The sequence below is a fragment of the Bos indicus x Bos taurus genome, chromosome 16, assembly GCF_003369695.1.
Source record: "Bos indicus x Bos taurus breed Angus x Brahman F1 hybrid chromosome 16, Bos_hybrid_MaternalHap_v2.0, whole genome shotgun sequence".
In the NCBI taxonomy this organism is placed as follows: domain Eukaryota; kingdom Metazoa; phylum Chordata; class Mammalia; order Artiodactyla; family Bovidae; genus Bos; species Bos indicus x Bos taurus.
The window spans coordinates 78,521,475-78,541,690 of NC_040091.1; the positions used below are offsets into that span (position 1 = coordinate 78,521,475).

General features: G+C 50.0%; 1 protein-coding gene across 3 annotated transcripts; it reads right to left on the bottom strand.

The window, feature by feature from the left end:
• Positions 1-2,779: 2,779 nt before the first annotated feature.
• On the bottom strand, positions 2,780-20,199 carry DDX59 (DEAD-box helicase 59). 3 transcript variants are annotated; one of them, XM_027565810.1, is made up of 8 exons: positions 20,071-20,199; positions 18,190-19,007; positions 16,874-17,041; positions 12,937-13,026; positions 8,425-8,676; positions 7,363-7,515; positions 6,699-6,827; positions 2,780-3,280 (listed from the first exon to the last, which is right to left on the bottom strand). In XM_027565810.1, exons 2-8 carry the CDS (start codon positions 18,994-18,996, stop codon positions 3,017-3,019), a joined length of 1,863 nt encoding a protein of 620 aa, XP_027421611.1. In that variant the 5' UTR covers positions 18,997-19,007; positions 20,071-20,199; the 3' UTR covers positions 2,780-3,016. The 3 variants fall into 3 exon arrangements, with proteins under 3 accessions (XP_027421611.1, XP_027421612.1, XP_027421613.1); XM_027565811.1 differs by lacking the exon at positions 20,071-20,199 and adding an exon at positions 19,688-19,819; XM_027565812.1 differs by lacking the exon at positions 20,071-20,199 and adding an exon at positions 19,624-19,694.
• Between the last annotated feature and the right edge of the window lie 17 nt (positions 20,200-20,216).

Genomic DNA, 20,216 nt, shown 5'->3' on the forward strand with positions numbered 1-20,216 from the left:
GCTGGCGGGGCCCCCAGAGCCTCTGGGGTCACTCTGGGAGAGAAGAGAAGAGGCCCGTCTCTGCGGAGTCAGCTTACCTGCAGCCGCCAGCAGTCACCTCGAATGTCCGGCTGCCTCCGGTTTCACACCTACCCAGATTATGGAGCCACTTTTGTGCTGTTCGTGGGGAGCAGAAAATACAGCAAGGCAATAAGGACTGTTGGTATTAATTACACAGAAGGGCACAGCCTGGATAATATTCAGCCTGCCGACAGAGAACTGTACTGTGTGATTGGAAAATACGACAGTTCATGGAGCCCAGTTAGATTTATGAAATTCATCAGTGTGAGTCATAGTTCAAGTATGTGGTGATGTTCTTCATAAAGATGTTATGAAAACCACACACACACATACAAGCTTGGGTTTTTGGGGGAAAGAAATTCTGATTTTAAAAATGTGGTCTATTACTAGAAAAAAGTTTTGATTTAAAAATATTCTTGGTATTAGAAATATGAATAGAATGGCATTGAAAGTGTCTTATGAAAAACAGCACCGCATACTGCAGAGTCTAAAAGACACTTAGATTTCATTAAGGTGTCTAAACACAAGAGGTGTTTGCTTCCCATATGGCAACAAAGCAATTGAGAAGTGAATTTGGTATCCCGGTCACAGATCACAATTAGCAGAAGGGCAAAACAAACATCTGAGACCACATATGACCAGTTATCCCAGCTCATTAACATTTCAAGCTGTACAATAATTTGTCACAAACATCTATGACTTAAAGTTTGATCACACGGCTCTGCGGTATAAGGTTGCCATCCGCCCCTTCTTGGGGGCGCTGGCTCTCATTCAGAGTGTATGCCCTTCCTTCTTCTATAGTTCATCTTCTTTCTTCCATGAAATGAGAGATGGTAGCCTTTTAAGAAAAATAACATCTTAAATTAGGAAAAATTACAAGCACCCCTGGGACCATTGAAAACAATGGTCTGGAAGGACTGCCTCGCAGCCGCCTGCCCCCAACAGGAGGGAGGAAGGTGCGAGGAGGGGGTAAGGTGATATCTCAAGGAGTGAGAGGCTGAGATTCAGGGAATCGGGAGGAACTGAAGGAGGATCAGAGGTGGTGCCGGGGGGGGGCGGGGGGGGCGGGAGGCGGCCAGGGCCTCCCTCCGCCCCCTCCTCAGCCCCCTACCCCCAGCTCTGCACAGGCCAGCCTGTGAGTCAGGGCTCCTCCTCTCCGCTGTATCCTCCACCTGCCGCCTTCAAAAAAGGAGTTCCACGTGCCCCACGCGATATGGAAGCTGAACCTGAGAGAGTGGACAGGGCGAGTGGATGCACGAAGCTTAACAGAGGCGTTGACAGAGACACAAGGTCGGGGGACCCGCGGTGGGGGCAGAAGCCACGCACCCACACGCTAGGCTGCCGAGTGAGGTGGTGGTGTGGCCCAGCGGGCCTCCTGCAGACAAGGTTTGCAAAGCTGCCTTGCTTTTCTGACCACACTGCTTCCATCTGCCAACAAGTCTGAGCCTCGTGAAAAGCTGCCCTTCCTTTTGCGATCATCAATGAAGCGCGTACGTGGCCTCCTAGGAGTGCACTCGTGTTCACTGCCCCTCTGCACGGAGCCTGGAGACGGGCCGTGCCTGCTTCCTTAGGTGGGCAGACACAGAGGGCCGGGGCGAGGGGGTGTCCTGAGGGCTGGCACACTCTGGGGAGACTGTGACCCCACTGCTCGCCTTGGGTGGAGACGACAGACACTAGGCTTTCTACTCATCACTCTCACGCCCAAGAGGATGCAGAGGATACAAAGCCTAAACGCCAGCCTTTTCGTAACACACCGTGTAACTGACCCAACTATGCAGATATAACGGTTCTCAAAGCAACGAAGTGCTGATGGATCAGAGCAAAACTCCATCCTTCCTCCTGGAGTTTAAAATCATCAGCTGAGGGATTTGAACGCCTGGCCCTAGACGGGCCAACCCTGGAGGCCTCATGTTTAAGAGGGTGCCACCAAGAGGTGGAAGAGCTCAACCCCGGAGGAGGGCCGCCACGCCCTGGCTTCCCTCAATTACCCAGACTCTAAGGCTGGTTTATGATGCAGCCTGCACACGGAGGGCAGGGACAATGCCACTGTGTCCTGAGCACTGAACACGCATCCAGAACAGAGTGTGAGCTCAGGGAGTGTGTGTGGAGTACACGGATACATTTTTAAATTTTTAAATAAGCCAACTAAACTAGGAAAACAGTATCAACATAAAACTAAACGTTGCAAAGTAGCATTCACGTAACTCGTTATTTCAATCAGCACGCACGCCTTCCAAGTCCCTTCGGTCGTGTCCTACTTGTGACGCCGTGGACTGCAGACCTCTATCCACGGATTCTCCAGCCAAGAATACTGGAGTGGGTTGCCGTTTCCTTCTCCAGGGGATCTTTCCAACCCAGGGATCAAACCCACGTCTCCTCTGTCTCCTGCACCGGCAGGCGGGTTCTTTACCACTAGCACCACCCGGGAAGCCCATTTGCTAAGCAGCCCACGTTAAAGGAGAGTTTGTTTACCCAGCCGAAAGGAAAACGGAGAGAGAAAACAGATATCTTACGTTTCTTTTAAGGAGTGCGGACCAGTTTTTCCATTGTTTTGTCATCTACTTTTCCCTAACATTCACTGATTCAACAATAATCCAGGTGCCAACACGCATGCACACAAGGGATACGAAACAGAAGAATCACCATCTGAGTCAGGCCATGCAGGTTTCTGCTTCTGACGATAGCTAGGAGCAATATTGATTGGAAAAAAAAAAAGGACTTTTCCCAGAGAGAAAAAAATTTTATTTAGCAATTCACTTTCTGATGTTTTTAATTTAGGAAAATTAAAAAGGTAAATAAATACAATATGACTGTATAAACTTAATTATTAAAACTTTTTACATCGTGTTAATTTTTTGTTTCATGTCCATGTCACATTTATCAACCCACACAGTAACAGTGTACAGAAGTTTCACTGACGATACACAATAAAAATGATTCAAGGTGGCATAACAAGTCACTTCTGAGCATTACTTCTATCGTGCTTTCTAATAATGTCCATAAGATTGGCCCCCGTAACCAGATTGTCCTGTGTCTGTCTGTCTTTTTGCTGTTCCTTTCTCTTCTGGTCGTGAAGGTAAGGGGAATTTAACAGTTGTGGGGGGAGAAGGGACCCTGTGGGTTTCACACGTTTTGCAATGTCCCAGAAGAGTCTTTTCGAGTTGTTATTGATGAAAGTGATCGCTGTTCCATGTTGACCTAACCGCCCCACTCTTCCAATCTGAAATGAAATGCAAAGGACATTTTCAAAATGCTCACACGAAATCCTCACGTCTCTTGAAAGAAATTGAACAGTAGTATTTAAAGAGGCTTCACTACGATGAGTATTTGTCCAGATGGCATCTGCTGAGTTGGTCCTCCCAATATACCTGTGACATCAATTTAGGGGGCTGCCATTAGCACAGTCCAAAGAGAAAACAAAACCAGTAAGAGTACTGTCTGTGAAACCTGTGTTTCGGTCACGCGCGTGTGTGTGTGTGTGTGTGTTTGTATGTACATGCAGGAGTAAGGACACAAAGATGCTTCTTACTGCGAATGAGTTATGGTAAAAACTTTTCGAAAGCTACTACAATTAGGGGTGAAAGGACTACCTTCTTCAGGGCACTTAGATGCCTTGAGGTCTGAGGTTGAAGCAAATCCACTTTTGCGTGAAGTTATTTCTCTTTCTGACAGAACTAAACACACACAAATTTGTGGAGACCTATGATAAGGAAGAAAACTGACATGTCTCCAAATATACTGAGAAACTCTTCAAAAGGGAGAGAAAGACACAATCCTGGTCAATTTCTGCTCCTTAATTGAAAATGAAGTATATTCAGATTATTTAAATGAATCGATTGTTCCTCCCACTAGGAATTTCTCTTACAGATGTATTTGCAGGAGAGGCCCCGGCAGCTGAGTGCCTGGGTGTTTACCACCACCGCGCTGGAAACATCTGGTCATCCAGCAGCGAGGGATTTGTTAAACAAATGACAGGACATCCATGTAATACACTCCCACGCAACCACAAAAACAGAACGAGCCAGATTCAACAAGAAAAGCCTTTAAAGTGCTCAGAACAGTGCCTGCCCTCGGCTAAGCACTCAGTACATACTAACACTTGGTGAAGGCACCTTGGGTGAGCCGTGAGAAGGCAAGACGTCAGAGATTCATTCACTAACAAAGGGAGGAGGCCTGGCGCAGACGTGGCTCACGCACATGTTGCTGTTCAGCCGCTCAAGTCGTGTCTGACTCTTTGCAGCCCCGTGGACTGCAGCCTGCCAGGCACCTCTGTCCACGGGATTCTCCAGGCAAGAATACTGGAGTGGGTTGCCATGCCCTCCTCCAGGGGATCTTCCCGATCCAGGGATTGAACCCACATCTCTTGCATTGGCAGCTGGATTCTTTACCACTGAGCCACCAGGGAAGCCCCATGGAATACTCCTCAGCCACAAAAGAGAATCAAACAATGCCATCTGTAACAACATGGACCCAACTAGAAATGATCACACTAAGTGAGGAGAGTCAGAGGAAGACAAACACCGTGTGATGTCACTCATGTGTGGAACCTAAAAAAAAGATACAAATGAATTTAAGTCCAAAACAGAAAGAGACTAACAGAAAACGAGCGTGTGGTTACTAAAGGGGAAGGGGAGTGGGATGAGGGATAAATTAGCAGATTGGGATTAACAGATACACACTAATGCCCATAAAACAGGAAAACAAGGACGCACAGCACAGCACAGGGACCGCTACTCAACATCGTGTGATAACCTACGAGGGAGAAGAGCCTGAAAACGCGCACGCACGCACACACACACACACACACAGCATCACAGCGGTGCCCACAGTAACTGCCAGCCATGGGGCTGACCTGGACGAGGGAGAGATGAGTACGTAGTTACAACCAGCACACTTGTTTAAGAGGCTTCTTGAGTATTTTAACATTCCAGACAGATTTCCATCCACAAAATTATCAAACTGAAAGTCTGGAAGAACATGAGCTTCAGGCACTTGAACAGTCAGCCCTGTGGAATAACCAAGTCTCTGAGGCACAGGGAAATGAGGCGGTGTGGACAAAACAGGGAGGGAGGGCGGGCAGATGGCCAGATGATCAAGTCTTGGGGGAATAAAGCAGCGGCGCAGTAAAGGCGCTACGGGCGTTTCAGTGGGTGAGCCCCGCAAATGCGACACTCAGAGGTGGTTCTAAGAACAGCAGCGAAAGACTTCACTCCAAGAGGCTGCAAGTGACGCTGGGAAGGAAGGAGGCAGCGGCCAGGGAGATAACACAGCGCTGAGAGAGGCTCTGTTCCTGCCGGAAAGAGGAGAGGCGCTTATCTCTAGAGCAAAGGGAGGGGACAGACCCCGAGAGGGGAAGGTCTAGAGCAAACAGGGACATGGAGAGGCGACGGAAGACACGATTCCTGAAACACAGACACTCCAACAGATCAACTTTGTTTTGGCCAGATGTAGCAACTTAAAACAACCTTTTAAATAAAGCCCTCTTTTTCTCCTTATAAAGGCCATTTAACACGCTCACTGAAGAAAACAAAAAACACAAAGAAAAAACTAAACCAAAAGCCAACCACTTAAATTTTTCTAACAAACATCGCGGGCTGTTTTTTCCAGCTAATTTTTTTAAATTTTTATTTATTTATTTCACTGCTGCACCGGCTTTTCTCTAGTTGTGGCGAGCAGGGGCTACTCTAGCTGCACTGGTTTCTCCTGTTGGTGCCCCTCTAGGGCACCAGGGCTCAGCAGCTGCAGCTCCCGGGCTCCAGGGCACAGGCTCAATAGCTGTGGTGCATGGGCTTGGCTGCTCCGAGGTGGGTGGGACCTCCCCACACCAGGGACCAAGCCCATGTCTCCTGCACTGGCAGGCAGGTTCTTAACCACTGAGCCACCAGGGGAGCCCCCAGCTAAATTTTAATGCATTCCAGGCATCCACATAGTTCTTCTGAAAAAACATACTTAGTTTATATACATTTATCGTTTTACCCTTTGGCCGCACGGTAAAGCAGGTGGGATCTTGGTTCCCCACACCAGGCAGGGATCAGACCGGAGTCCCCTGCAGTGGAAGCATGGAGTCTTAACTACTAGACCACCAGGGAAGTCCTTAAATACATATATTTTAGAAGCAAAAATATATGCAGTTTTATGTTCTGCTTAAAAAAAAACTCACGACTATATCGACAATACCTTGCATAAGAAAATGCACGAGTAGGGTCTTCCCTGGTGATTTGGTGGTAAAGAATCTGCTGCCACTGCAGGAGACACGGGTTCGATCCCTGCTCCGAGAAGATTCTATGCACCACGGAGCAGCTAAGCCCCTGCACCCCAACTACTGAGCCTGTGCTCTGAGCCTGGGCTCCGCAACGAGACAAGCCACTGCAACGAGGAGGCTGCATGCTGCAACTAGGGAGCAGTCCCCACTCCCCACGACTAGAGAGGAGCCCCCGCTCACCACAGCTAGGGAGAGGTCCCCGCTCCCCACTACTAGAGAGGAGCCCCAACTCACCACAGCTAGGGAGAGGTCCCCGCTCCCCACAATATGCAAGAAGCCCGAACAGCAACGAAGACCCAGCACAGCCAAAAATAAACTTCTTTTTTAAAAAAACAAAATTCATGAGCAAAACGGTGGTGCTGAGTAAACCTTTTACCTGATGCACGTACTCGTCCATGCTGGAGGGCATGTCGAAATTGACGACCAGCTTGACGCCGACCAAGTCCAGGCCTCTTCCCAGGACCCCTGTGCTCACCACAACATCATAGTCTCCTTCGAGCAGCCCCTTTCCAAAACAGCAACAAAACTCATTATCGTGAGTGGTTTTCTGTCATTCAGGCCCGTTCTCTCCGCAACACCTTCTTCAGTACTGTGGCTGCACCACCTCTGCAGGGTGTAAAGCTCTTGGAACACATAGGTGATACAGGCAGCCTCCGTCCCTTCCGACCCCAAACCTTTTCTATTAATTGATTCAGGCAAACCTTTTCCAAAAGTGAACCACTCTCTGCCCCAGTCCAAAGTGACCTGATTTCACAGACGGCCGATTCTGAATGATTAATCTGTTTAGGGGACAATTCCAAGCGAACAGGTTTACTGCTCCCAAAACACAGAAGCCTTAGCAAGAGGGACAACTAACATCACACCACTGCTTGCCTGAAATTCTCAGAGTCATTAAAAAAAAGGATCAGCTTTAAAAACAGCTGGAAAAAAATTTTAGTAAGTAAATAAAAATAAAAAAACAGCTGATACTATGGTACCTCTTGAAAATGAGGCAAAGCAGATTTAGGGGCAAGAGAACAAAGCAGAATGCTGGGTGTCACCTTCAGTATGTTCTTCCTTTCCATCTGAGTCTTATCCGAGTGTACAGAGGTGCTCTTCAGACCCGTGATTTTCTGCACGGCCTCGCTCAACAGATCTGCTCCCAGCTTGCAGTCCACAAAAACTAACACTGGAGGCTTAAAGAGTTTCTTATCCTAAAATAGTAACAGCACATATTGAAGGTTATTCCTATAATTTACAACGGGATGCTTTTCTGAAAGCACTCGTGTGAGCTGGTTATCCACTGGTTTATCAACACTGTCAGGGAGGGAAAAGGACATTCTGTTCAAATGACTGCTTTCTTTAAAATATGCACAAACAGAAGCCGAACAGTGTATGTCCTTCAGATTTCTCCATCACCGCATTAATACTACGAAAATAGTTTTACAACTTAAAGTGCAATTTAAAGTTTCCAATACTGTTCAGAAGTCAGTACAAACCATATTTAACACTGTATCTTTAGGTAACTAGGCTAGTACACACCACTCCCTTAAGCTGCTGCTGCTGCTGCTAAGTCGCTTCAGTCGTGTCCGACTCTGTGCGACCCCACAGACGGCAGCCCACCAGGTTCCCCTGTCCCTGGGATTCTCCAGGCAAGAACACTGGAGCGGGCTGCCATTTCCTTCTCCCTTAAGCTAGTTACTGTCAAAAATTTCTATTTCTCAAAGACAGAACAAGAACAGCCAAAAAAGCACTTGTCTTAGTTTTTTTTTAGCCACTCAGTGTGGCACGTGGATCCTACGTCCCCAGGCAGGGCCTGAACTCAGGTCCCCCGCATTGGGAGTGACGAGTCCTAAGCCCTGGACTGCCAGGGAAGCACTGCAATGACCTTGATCTTTAAATACTGTTCTATAAAACAGAAAAGAAAACCAACCTTGTGTCTACACTGCATGTTTTCACAAAAATGTATCTGAACCCCACAGAATTCTGAAGGAAGCAAAGCAGTTTATGATGAAATTCCCAGAGCAGGTTCCCCCAGAGCCACGTCCAAACAGCACCGTCTCCAGAGCCGTGGAGGGTGCCAACACCGCGCACAACGCGGGGCTGACCGCTCTCCCACTCACGTTCAAGATTTCAAACAGTTTTTTCTTTTTGGCTGGCTCTTCCACCCACAGGACGATCTGGCGCACGCTGGGGCAGGGCAGGTTCCTCTCTCCGGCGGTGATCGCCACGGGGTCTCGCAGGAGCTGGCAGGCGAGCTGCTCTACACTGGCCGGGATCGTGGCCGACGCCAGGACGGTCTGACAGTCGTGAGGCAGCTGCTCCAGAACGTCAAGCACTTGCTGCTGAAAGCCCATCTTCAACATGGTGTCAGCCTGGAATGAGACCACTGCAAGTCAGTCTTACACGGAACCCAGAGCACCCTGGAGGAAAACGGACACAGTTAAGAACCTAAAACGTTAAATGCTCTCTACACGGAAAAATACACCACGACGTCAAAAGACATGGGATTAACTGGGGAAAACACACGTTTATTTCAAGCTTGTATAACTGTTTACAGTGATATACAAAGATTTCCAAAATTTGCTTATTTTTGGCTGCGTCACGTTTTAATTGTGACCCTTGGGTTCTCTAGTTGAGACACGCGGGCTCAGCTCCCTCAGCGGGTGGGATCTTATCTCCCTGACCTGGGATGGGAGCTGCGACCCCACAGTGGGAGGCAGACTCCCAACCACTCGACTCCCAGAGAAATCCCAGCAAGATTTTATCATGGTGTCATTAACAGTGGCCAAAAAAGGCACAGACTTTAGATGTACATCGGTAGAGGATTTGTTAAATAAATTATGGTAAATCCACACAATACAATGCTATGCTACCATGAAAAATGACCGGGAGCTCTTTATTAAATGGTAATGAGTCACTGCTAGAAGGAAAGAAGGGAAATACAGACAGAACACTGTATACCATGAGCCCATTTGTATATATACTCGGGACACTTAACTGCTAACTCTGGGGAGAAGATTTATGAGCTGGGGTGTGAAAGTGAAAGTCACTCAGTTGTGTCCGACTCTTTGTGACCCCATGGAATACAGTCTATGGAATTCTCCAGGCCTGAATACTGCAGTGGGTGGCCTTTCCCTTCTCCAGGGCATCTTCCCAACTTGGAGATTGAACCCAGGTCTCCCACATTGCAGGCAAATTCTTTACCAGCTGAGCCACAAGGAAAGCCCAAGAATACTGGAGTGGGTAGCCTATCCCTTCTCCAGCGGATCTTCCTGACCCAAGAATCAAACCAGGGTCTCCTGCATTGCAGGTAGATTCTTTACCAACTGAGCTATCAGGGAAGCCTAAGCAGGGGTTAGAGATACAATTTAATTCATTTTATGGCTTTTTTTTTTTTTTTTGCAAAGTTTGACTTTTTTTTTTTTTACCACGAACATGTATTTATAATAAAGCATGATTTTAAATAAATTAAAACATGTAATTTGGAGGCTTTCACTTCTGTATAAACCTTTGCATTGCTGGTTTTTCTTTTTTTTTTGCTGCTGGTTTTTCAATAACAATGAATGTACTGCTGAAAAAATAGAAAAAAAATGTTTAGGTTTTTAATTTTAAAATAACAAAAGATTAAAGCTACCTTGATTTTCAAATATAACCTTGGTGTCTATAATTTTGGAAAATAAGATATTTAATCATTTTGGTGTCCACTAATGTGCTGTCAGTTAGACTGAAGTTTGATGACCTGTTTTAATCTCTCTCACTCTGTAACATTTAAAAAATCTTAAGTAATCATGATGGTCTGGGTTTGATCCTGGCTCTGCATGACCTCAAGCAAGTTAATTAACAGCTTTAAGCTTCAGTTTTTCCTCTTACAGGTGAAATTATAGCAGTAACGACCTCCAAGAAATGTGATGAGAATCAATGAGTTAAAGTATATAGCGTGTGTGTGTGCACTCAGTCATGTCCGACTCTTTTGTGACCCTACGGACTGCAGCCCGGCAGACTCCTCTGTCCATGGGATCTCCCAGGCAAGAATATGGAGTGGGCTGCCATTTCCTACTGCAGGGGATCTTCCCGACCCACGGATCGAACTCAGGTCTCTTGCGTCTCCTGCACTGGCAGGCAGACTCTTTACCTGCGCCTCCTGGGAAGCCCGTGTAAAGCACCAGCATGGTCCTTCTCGGTTCTATTAACTGTGAGAGGAGAAAACGCACCCGCAGGGCGTGTGTAAACATCCCCCCGCTCCTCAGCGACCCCGCGGAGCCCCACGCATCTCAGCATCTGCCTTGCTTCTCCTGGTGCAGAAAAAATTACGACCACAAGAAATAGATCCCTTCCATTTCTCTTCTGGCCTGAGCTCCCTGGAGGGGTTGCCCAGCCCCGTCACCTTTCCTCTGCCTCCTCCCCTCCCACCGCTGTCCAGTCCAGCGCTCACCTCCCTAAGCTCCCTGGAGGGGCTGCCCAGCCCCGTCACCTTTCCTCTGCCTCCTCCCCTCCCACCGCTGTCCAGTCCAGCGCTCACCTCCCTGAGCTCCCTGCAGGGGTTGCCCAGCCCCGTCACCTTTCCTCTGCCTCCTCCCCTCCCACCGCTGTCCAGTCCAGCGCTCACCTCCCTAAGCTCCCTGGAGGGGCTGCCCAGCCCCGTCACCTTTCCTTGCCTCCTCCCCTCCCACCGCTGTCCAGTCCAGCGCTCACCTCCCTCCCCCTCACCAGCTCCTCTGGGTCATCAATCACTCCCCGGGTGCCAAATTCTACAGCCAATCATTAGTCTTCATCTGACTCTGTAAGATGCAATTATTACCATTATTATTATTTTTTAAATACTAACAAGTGCACTGCAGAAAATCTGGTAAACAAAGTGTAAGAAAATAACACCCATCACCCCTGACCTGACACCCCACCACCTCCCTTACCTCCCATCTCCTCCCCCCACTACAGCCACCACCCGGCCTCAACAACCCCCAACGCCTGGGAACCAGCCTTCTTGCTTAAAGGCTATTCTGCACGTTGACAACATGAGCTTGATTATAATACACGTAGGCTTAGGATCCTTTAAAGTTTCCCCATGTCTACAGAATAAAGTCTGAATTCCCAAGGCCAGGAGGAAATGAAAAAGAAATAAAATCTCCATGGTTATATTTGGTTATCTCAAGGGGAATATGGGTGTTTTTCCTATTTCCAACTTGTCTTTAACGCATTTAACACATGGATTACTCACAGAATACAGTTGCTTTTCAAACTGTAGAATGGACCATGAATAGTACTTTTTCAAAGCCATTAAAATATAACAGAATAAAAAATAAAGGAATAGGAAAATCTTATGTTGCAAGGCTAAGCATTGTTATATGAAAGTTCTGTTTCATTTACACACACACACACACATACACGATATTCATGACCGGTTCCCATCTACACTGCATTTTTTGGAAACCATTATCAACCAGAACTTGGTAAAATCTTATTCTTTCCACACCTCAGTTTCCACTTACGAGTCTATTTCCTACATACCCTGAAGGGGTGTTAACGGAGTGCGAAGTGTGGGAAAACGTACTTTTAAAAGCTCTTAGAATTAAAAGCACTACCTACATTTAAGGTGCTTCGAATATTAGAACCGCTCACGATGAACACAAGGCTACTCTAAACGCGGCAGAGCCCCTGGGGGAGACAGAACTCGGGTCCAGATAAGTGGGGGGCGCAGATCGAGGAAGAGGTGGACGTGGCGTCCCCGAATCAAGACCAAACCTGGCCTCATCTTCTGGGAGCCATCCTTGGCGTCACCTGCATGGACGCCCTCACTCCCAGACAATCTGACTTCACTCCTGAGAGTGCCCGGGCGAAACGCTCACCCACCCACTCAGCGAGCCTTAACTCGTTGCCAAGGGTGACCGACTGTCCCTGTGTGCTGGGCATTCCCTAGACGCCACGCGTGTCTCAGGGGACACTCTAGGGAGACGGGCACTGGCAGGCCCTGTTTTATAGATGTAAAACCTGAGGCGCGTGACGCAGGGCCCCACAGTGCTGAGGAGCTGGGGGCGGACCGGGGACACGGGCTCCAAACCCACGTCTGCTGTGCTAATTAGTGGGGCCACGGAGGCAGGCAGGCTGCTGTCATGGGTCAGCACCCAGCACCCCACATTTTCTGATCACGTAGAAAAAATTTAAAAAGCTCCTCCTACTAAACATCATTAACTACTTCCAAAATTCCTGCTAATCGTGACTTGCACCAATTCTTTTTTTGCAGATAAATGACAGACAGCATGTTTTAAAAACTTATCACTGAGAATACAGTAGATCTCATCAGTTTATGAGCAAGCCCAATTAAGAAAAGACAGCTGTGGTTTAATTTCAGCTTAGCTGCAGTCTACGCAAGAACTCCGGGAGTTGGTGGTAGACACGGAAGCCTGGCGTGCTGCAGTCCACGGGGTCAAAGAGAGTCAGACACGACCGAGTGACTGAACCGAACCGACACGAGAACTAGCTTAAGAACCACTACCGCCAATTTAAAAAAAAACAAAAAAATCCCTGAATTGTTTTCCTTTGGGGGAGAAATTGGTTGAATACACAATACAATTACATAACTATAATGTGCTTTTCATAACTTCTATAAAATTATGTTTTTAAACACCACCACTTACTTCATCCACTACAACAATTTTTATACTGCCGAGTTCTACAGATCTCTGCTTTATTATATCCAGAAGTCGCCCAGGAGTTGCTATGATAACCTGAATAAAAGAAAAAAGGCAAATTAGAGTCGGCTGACATCCGTTCATTCATTTACTCCTTCATTCTGCACTGGAGAGTGGCTGAGGCATGCCAGACCCTGTGCGAGTCCTCAGAACTCAACGATGAGTGAGTCAGACTTCGCCCCTGCTCTCACCAGAGCCGCAACACAAAGGGAGAGACAGCACACACACGTGCTCACGTGACCAGGACAGGCTGCACGCGGAGGGACGTACCGGCCCCAGCTCAGACATTAAGCTGACGCCCACGGGAGTAGCGGGCATGAGCACGCAGGGACGACCAGGGAGAGGGGAGGGCGTCGTGGTGGTGAGGCTGGGGGGCAGGGAGGTGACGGCAGAGGGGAGAACCCGTGGCTGAGGCCAAGGTGTGGCAGGGGCCAGACTGGGGGCGATCTCAGACACGCTGACCCTGATCTGGCTCCATGAACAAGGGCACCCTCCTTGCCCTCTCTGGGCCTGCCACTTCACTTCCAAATTACCAGGCTGTGGATAGTGAATTCAAGGTCGCTCAACGCTCTTGCTGCTGCTGCTGCTAAGTCGCTTCAGTCGTGTCCGAGTCTGTGCAACCCCACAGACGGAAGCCCACCAGGCTCCCCCGTCCCTGGGATTCTCCAGGCAAGAACACTGGAGTGGGTTGCCATTTCCTTCTCCAATGCCTGAAAGTGAAAAGTGAAAGGGAAGTCGCTCAGTCATGTCCAACTCTTAGCGATGGACTGCAGCCTGCCGGGCTCCTCCGTCCATGGGATTTTCCAAGCAAGAGTACTGGAGTGGGGTGCCATTGCCTTCTCCATCAAGGCTCTTAGCAGTGTAGTACGATATTAGCTGAAGTTGTGGTCCACGTAGGGGCTTTCTGGAATTCCCTGATGGTCTGGTGGCTAAGACTCCATGATCCCAAGTGCAGGGAACCCAAGTTCAATCTGTCGTCAGGAAGCCAGACCCCACATGGTGAACTAAGGGTCCACATGCTGTGACTCAAGAGCCGCATGTCACAACTAATGCCCAGCACAGCCAAATACGCAAACAAAGGCTACACATAAACATAAAGGAAGCAGGGGCTCCTCAGCCAAACTTGGGCAGGCATGGTGGCTCGGGCACACAATCACGGCCTGAGTCTGTCCTCCCATCCATCCTAAGACGCAAACACGAACAGCCACAGTAACGATTAAACGAGGAGGGCCGGGGTGACCCTGGTGGACTTGCAAATAAGCCCACACACTCAGCTGCACCCACTTTTCCGGTCCACACCGCCCAGTGCTAACCCTGCTGTGCGTGATAAAAGGCCTGGAACCCTAGCGCACAGAGCTTAGCTTGGCTTGTGTGTCCTTCACACACCCACAAATATCAAGCTGGTTTTAATTATGTTGACGTGACTTCACTCCTTTTCTTCCATCTTCCCCTCTGATGATTTGGAAGTTATGAACTTTTTTTCGCTCTTTGAGTGCTGCCCCTGGAATGCCAGTACATCTATCAGTTCAGTTTATTTCAGTTCAGTCACTTAGTCGTGTCCGACTCTGCGACACCCATGAATCGCAGCACGCCAGGCCTCCCTGTCCATCACCAACTCCTGGAGTTCACTCAAACTCTTGTCCATTGACTTGGTAATACCATCCAGCCATCTCATCCTCTGTCGTCCCCTTCTCCTCCTGTCCCCAATCCCTCCCAGCATCAGAGTCTTTTCCAATGAGTCAACTCTTCGCATGAGGTGGCCAAAGTACTGGAGTTTCAGCTTCAGCATCAGTCCTTTCAAAGAACACCCAGGGCTGATCTCCTTCAGAATGGACTGGTTGGATCTCCTTGCAGTCCAAGGGACTCTCAAGAGTCTTCTCCAACACCACAGTTCAAAAGCATCAATTCTTCGGCGCTCAGCTTTCTTTATGGTCCAACCCTCACATCCATACATGACTACTGGAAAAACCATAGCCTTGACTGGACGAACCTTTGTTGGCAAAGTAATGTCTCTGCTTTTGAATATGCTATCTAGGTTGGTCTTAACTTTTCTTCCAAGGAGTAAGCGTCTTAACATAAAGTTAATGGACACTTTCAGCTTGTTCTCGAGGTGTGGAGGGCGATGCTTTGACCGCGACCCCATCTCACCTGCACTACACCTACTGCTGGACAGTGTCCACCCTGGTTTCCAGACACCACACTTGCTCCTGGTCACTGATCATCAGCCTGTCCATTTACTTTGCCCACACGCCCACTGCCGCCTCTGCACCAGCTTCCTTCTGCCCCCACCTTCCTCTCTGGAATCTTCTTTATCTGCAGGATGGCTTCCTCTGCAAGTTCCTGCAGACGGTCCCCTGGCAATACCCTCCCAGTTTTGTTTATCTGAGTAGGTCTTCGCCTCGTCCTTCCTCTTGAAAGAGCTTTACTGAGCAGACAGACAGTTGTTAGTTTTCCTTCCAGAGGGTGCATGTCCACGAGGCCTGACACGGTGTGGGCGGGAGGAGGAGGCCGGATGGAGTCGGCGGAGAGGCTGTGCAGCGCCCAGGGAGGAAGGCCCTGCTCGGGGGAGGGGGCGCTGGGGACACACAGCGGGGCCAGGCAGAGGGATAACACGTTATGGATAAGGGCAGCAGGTTTCTCATGGTGAGAGCGATAAACATGGAAACACAGAGCATAAAAGGAACCTGGTGACGAACGAGAACTGTAACTATTAACAGGAACTCATGGTCTCGAGGTTCCCGAGCAGTGACGGCTCAAGAGCAAGGAGCCCAAGGAGAGCCCAGGTCTCAGTTTCCGAACACCGCTCTCTACACAAAGGAGCCAGGGCTCCATGAGGAGTTCAGGGCAGAGGCAAAGAAAGGATGAGCTCAGTGCACACCACGCTTTTCAGACAGAAAAGAAAGAAAGGACTCAAACAAGGATAGGGATATGATCAAAGGACACAGAAACCGACCTGAAGGTGCCTCCATGAGCCACCCCAGTAATAATCCTATAAATAAAAAGGAACCATCAGTCCACGTAAAAAAATAAATAACCGGGGAGTCTGGTGAAGCTTAAAAAATTTACCAACTGAAAGTACTCCTCCTAAAGCACTTACTCAATATGAAAGGTACAAACTTTACTGTGACTTGACAGACGAAAGCATGGGTGAAAAGGACAAACTGAAGCTGTGTGCCACGTAAAAGGATGTAATGAGAAGAACACAGCACCTCTCCCGTGATGTTCCCATCAAAGACACAAAACACCAATCTCAGCAGTTGAAGGCTGTTCTTCAAAAGCCTTGTAATCCTTAAAAATGTCAAGATCAGAAGAAAAAAAGAATGGTAGTTTCCAAACTGAAGGTGCTGAGAGAGGCACGACAGCTACGGGCAACACGGCTGAACCTGATGAAAAGAAGCCGGTGGGACACCGAGACCTGGGGCGGGGGGGGGGGGGGGGGGGTTCAGGCACTGACAGCAACATTCACGCCCGATGCATTCCAGCCAGGAGGCGGGAATCTCCCGAGTCTGTCACCGGACTGTGATTATGAAGCATGATGTCCTTGTTCGTAGGATTCACTCTCTGATATGCACCAGCCACGATCGTGAGACGAAGCCCACCTTCCAGAGATGCATCTTCGCAGCTGGGAGAGAGGGGATACGCCCACCCACATCCAAGAGCAAGTTCAGGGACTGAAGGACATAAACGGATGTGAGACCATCGGACAGCGGTCAACTGTGCTCCTGTCCTTTGTCACACACAGCCCAACCTGAAAATTAAGGCTCACAGAACAGGAGTTTCAAGGCTACCTAAAGCCACACTCTAAAGCTCCTCCTGGGGAGAAAAGCCTTGGTTCCTGCACTGTTTCGGTCCTCTGCAAAGGCGCCCTGTCCAGCGGGCCCACCTGAATGCGCTGGCGCAGGCGGTGCCGCTGGGGGGGCGCGGGCAGGCCTCCCACCAGGAGCGCGGTCCTCAGGCAGGGCAGGCCACTCATCAGCTCCTTGGCCTGCCGCTCGATCTGGATGGCCAGCTCCCGCGTGGGCGTGAGGACCAGCCCCGACGGCGATTTGCTCTGCAAAGATGGAAACACACCCGCGATGAGCTGCCGCTGCTGCGGACTCCAGTCTGCGAGGCAATCCCAGGAGCACCTCCCCTCGGAAACAGATCCCACCAGCCCAACCGCCTCCTGCTCCCTGCAGAGTGCTCCTCCAAAACCCTCAGAAACTACACCCATCTCCCACGAACACGGGTGCACAAAGAAACATCAAAACGGGGACCAGCGGGAGGCGCCCGCGAAAACCAAGGCGGCAACCTGGACACTTGGCTCCCATCAGCAGGACTGTGTGATCTCGGGCCATCCTCCTCCAAGGAAGAGGCCCGCTGGTCTCCATGAAGAGCCAGGTCAGGCCCGGCATCGCCCGCCGGTTTCCCCTTAGTGCCTTGTAGATTCACTTCTGTCTCTGTCCAAAAACCTCATAGTGTACAAATATTCTATCGGGTTGGCCAAAAAATTCATCTGTGTTTTTCCATAAGATTACAGGAAAACTCAAACTTTTTGGCCAACCCAAAGTTCTGGGTTGATTTTCATCTATATCTTGACCATCTAGTCCTTCCTTTTATTTTTTCTCACATGATCTTCTACTACAGTTTAGTTTTCTGAAATTCCCTCTCTTCTTCCTTCACCTGTTATTTCTCACTCCTTTCCCTCTTGCCATACTTCAAACCTCACAAACTCACCAGTACTTGGTGAATAATCACTCAGAATGTCTTTTAGTCTCATTATGTGTGGGAATGCTTATAAATGAGCAAGAAAGGCAAGGTGCTATCATTTTTAAGATGAAACAGAGATCACCCTTAAGGATACATGCTGAAACTCCACAATAGACTTGTGACTTTAGTATTAGGTATTTCAAGACACAAACTCAAAGGACTCTAGACTGACACCAAAATCACAGCCCATCTGGTCAGCAGGACTTTCCCCCCAAAGCGAAAGCATGAAAGCTCCTTAAATAGAAAATTCATTAAGAGGAAACCATTTTGGAAGTGATTTTTTTTTTTTTCAGACCTTCAGTGAAGACATTGGTTCAACATAATACAGTTGAGTCCCAGTTACTAACGACCCAGGTATTCAGTTCCAGTTCCAGTTTTTTAACAAGCTTGAGGCTGACGCTGGATAAACCCCTCGCCTGTTTGAGCTCACACAGGTGAGCTCTAACTCACCTGAGACAGAGCTCGCAGGATGACTGGAAGCAGGAAGGCGGCCGTTTTTCCAGAGCCGGTGTCCGCGCTGGCCAGCACGTCTCTGCCCAGAAGGCCCACCGGAATCATCTGCATCTGGATGGGGGTGGGCACCTCGTAACCGGAGGCCTTGAGGTTGCGGTTTAGGGCCTCGGGGAAGCCGCAGTGCTCAAAGTCAACGATGGGCCTGGGGACGCCTCGGCCTCGGACCGTGATCCCCAGCTGCCGCCTGAGGTTCTCAATCTGGTCCTCCCGAAGGTGCGAGACGAAGGCATGCTCGGTGTAGACGTAGGGGGCAGGGCCCGGCGCTGCCGGCTCGGAGCCCGCTTTCTGGGGGCGGCTCGGCTCGGACGCTGCCTCCACGCCCCTCACCTGCAGCAGGTGCTTGGCTTTACACTCCAGGCTGCACACGTCTTCATCCGTCTCGTCGCACACGTACTCGCCGTACCGCCCGCACACCACGCATATGGGCTCCCCGGGCTCGGCCTGCCGCTGGGTTTTGGAGAAGGACTTCACCGGCTCTTCGGGGAGATCGCCAGCCTGTGTCCCTGGCTCGGAGTCAGGCAGAGTCCCTTCAGACACCGGGCCAGTAGGCCCGGGGAGAGGGTGCGGCTGGGCCCCTTGGTGGGCCGCTGCGGCAGCCCCTTCGGTGCCCGAGGCATCTGCAAGACTGTCCCCACCTGCATCCAGCCCCCGGTCTTCTGCCTCGGCTTTGACTTTCTTGGCTACACAATTTCCACTGTCATCGTTAGCGTTCCGCTTGATTTTCAGGGATCTTGGAACGAACATCCTTCAATACTCTGCAGAGGAAATTATACCCTGATTTATTTTACCCTCATTAAAGTCACGGATAAAGTACCCTAAAGTCATCACGTCCCTGGGCTATGCCTCCAAAGAACAGAAAAGACAGTGCTGACCTCAGGCTTCCCTCCCACCCTCCAAGTCCCCCTGGTGAAGACAGTCCTGGCTGCACGCTGCACACGGATTCGCACCACTGACCTGTCTGTGGACTGCCTTGCACTCTGACATAACCAGACATCACAGAAATTCTGGGGTAGACCTTTCTGTTACACGCCCACACAGAAAATACAAGAAGAGGGCTACTTCGCAACTGGACTCTTTACAACAAAGTGCAAGCATCAACAGTAACACGTGCCCAGAGGTTACCAGGTCCCAGGGTCGCCCCAAGGGCACACGCACGTCCTTCTGTTGTGACCTGTGCTACAAGCTCAGGTCTCAGCGGGGACTCAGCACTTGGGGGCCGAGGGACTGCTCCCAACCACAGCTTTTCCTATTTACAACAGAAACTGGGTTTTACAAAATGACAGAAATTGGGAACAGGCATTTAACCTAATTTGGGGGCTGTTAAATATGCTGAGAAACAATTTTCAAAAGAAAAAAAAATTCTTAGGATACATTGCCAGGTTCCATTTTTCCGGAAAAATTCCAACAGAAAAGCAAGTGACGGTCTAGTCACAACCTCAAGTCTCCGAAAAGGTCGAGGGGGCGGGTGAGGAAGGCGCGGCTTCACGCGAGCGGGGAGAGCTCGGAACTGCCGTCCTGCAGGCGGAACCGATGCGGCGCGTGCGCGGCCGCTAAACCGCGGCCCAGGTCCGCGCCCCTCTCCTCCCCCCCACCGACGTCGCCGCTCTCCTCCTCCGACGTCGGCCCCCAGCGGCCACGCACGCAAAGGCGCGTGACGTCACGGCGCCGGCCGCACGCGGGGTTGGGGTAGGGACGGCGGCGCAGGGGGAACGGGATCGCGCAAGGCGCAGCCCGCCGCCGCGACCCGACGCCCGCGGTCCGCACAAAAGGAGTATGACGGGAGGCAGGCCGAAGCCGCGGGGCCGGGGCCACGCTCACCCGCATGGACTGCGGCCGTGTCAGCTCCGGCTCGGGGAGGTTCCCCTTGAGGCACTGGGCCGGGCTTCCGGCCGACGAGCCCGCAGCGTGCGGCCACCCTGCTGCGTGGGGACGGCGTGGAGGGCGGGATCTACGTCTCCGGGTTT

Bases quoted from the DNA above. Each gene is read 5' to 3' on its own strand.
- DDX59 (XM_027565810.1), bottom strand. From the start codon at position 18,996: ATGTTCGTTCCAAGATCCCTGAAAATCAAGCGGAACGCTAACGATGAC. The intron at 17,042-18,189 runs GTGAGTTAGAGC...CCATCTTTGCAG, and splicing joins TCCTGCGAGCTCTGTCTCAG to AGCAAATCGCCGTCGGGGCT. The intron at 6,828-7,362 runs GTGACACCCAGC...TGTTTTGGAAAG, and splicing joins AAAGGAAGAACATACTGAAG to GGGCTGCTCGAAGGAGACTA.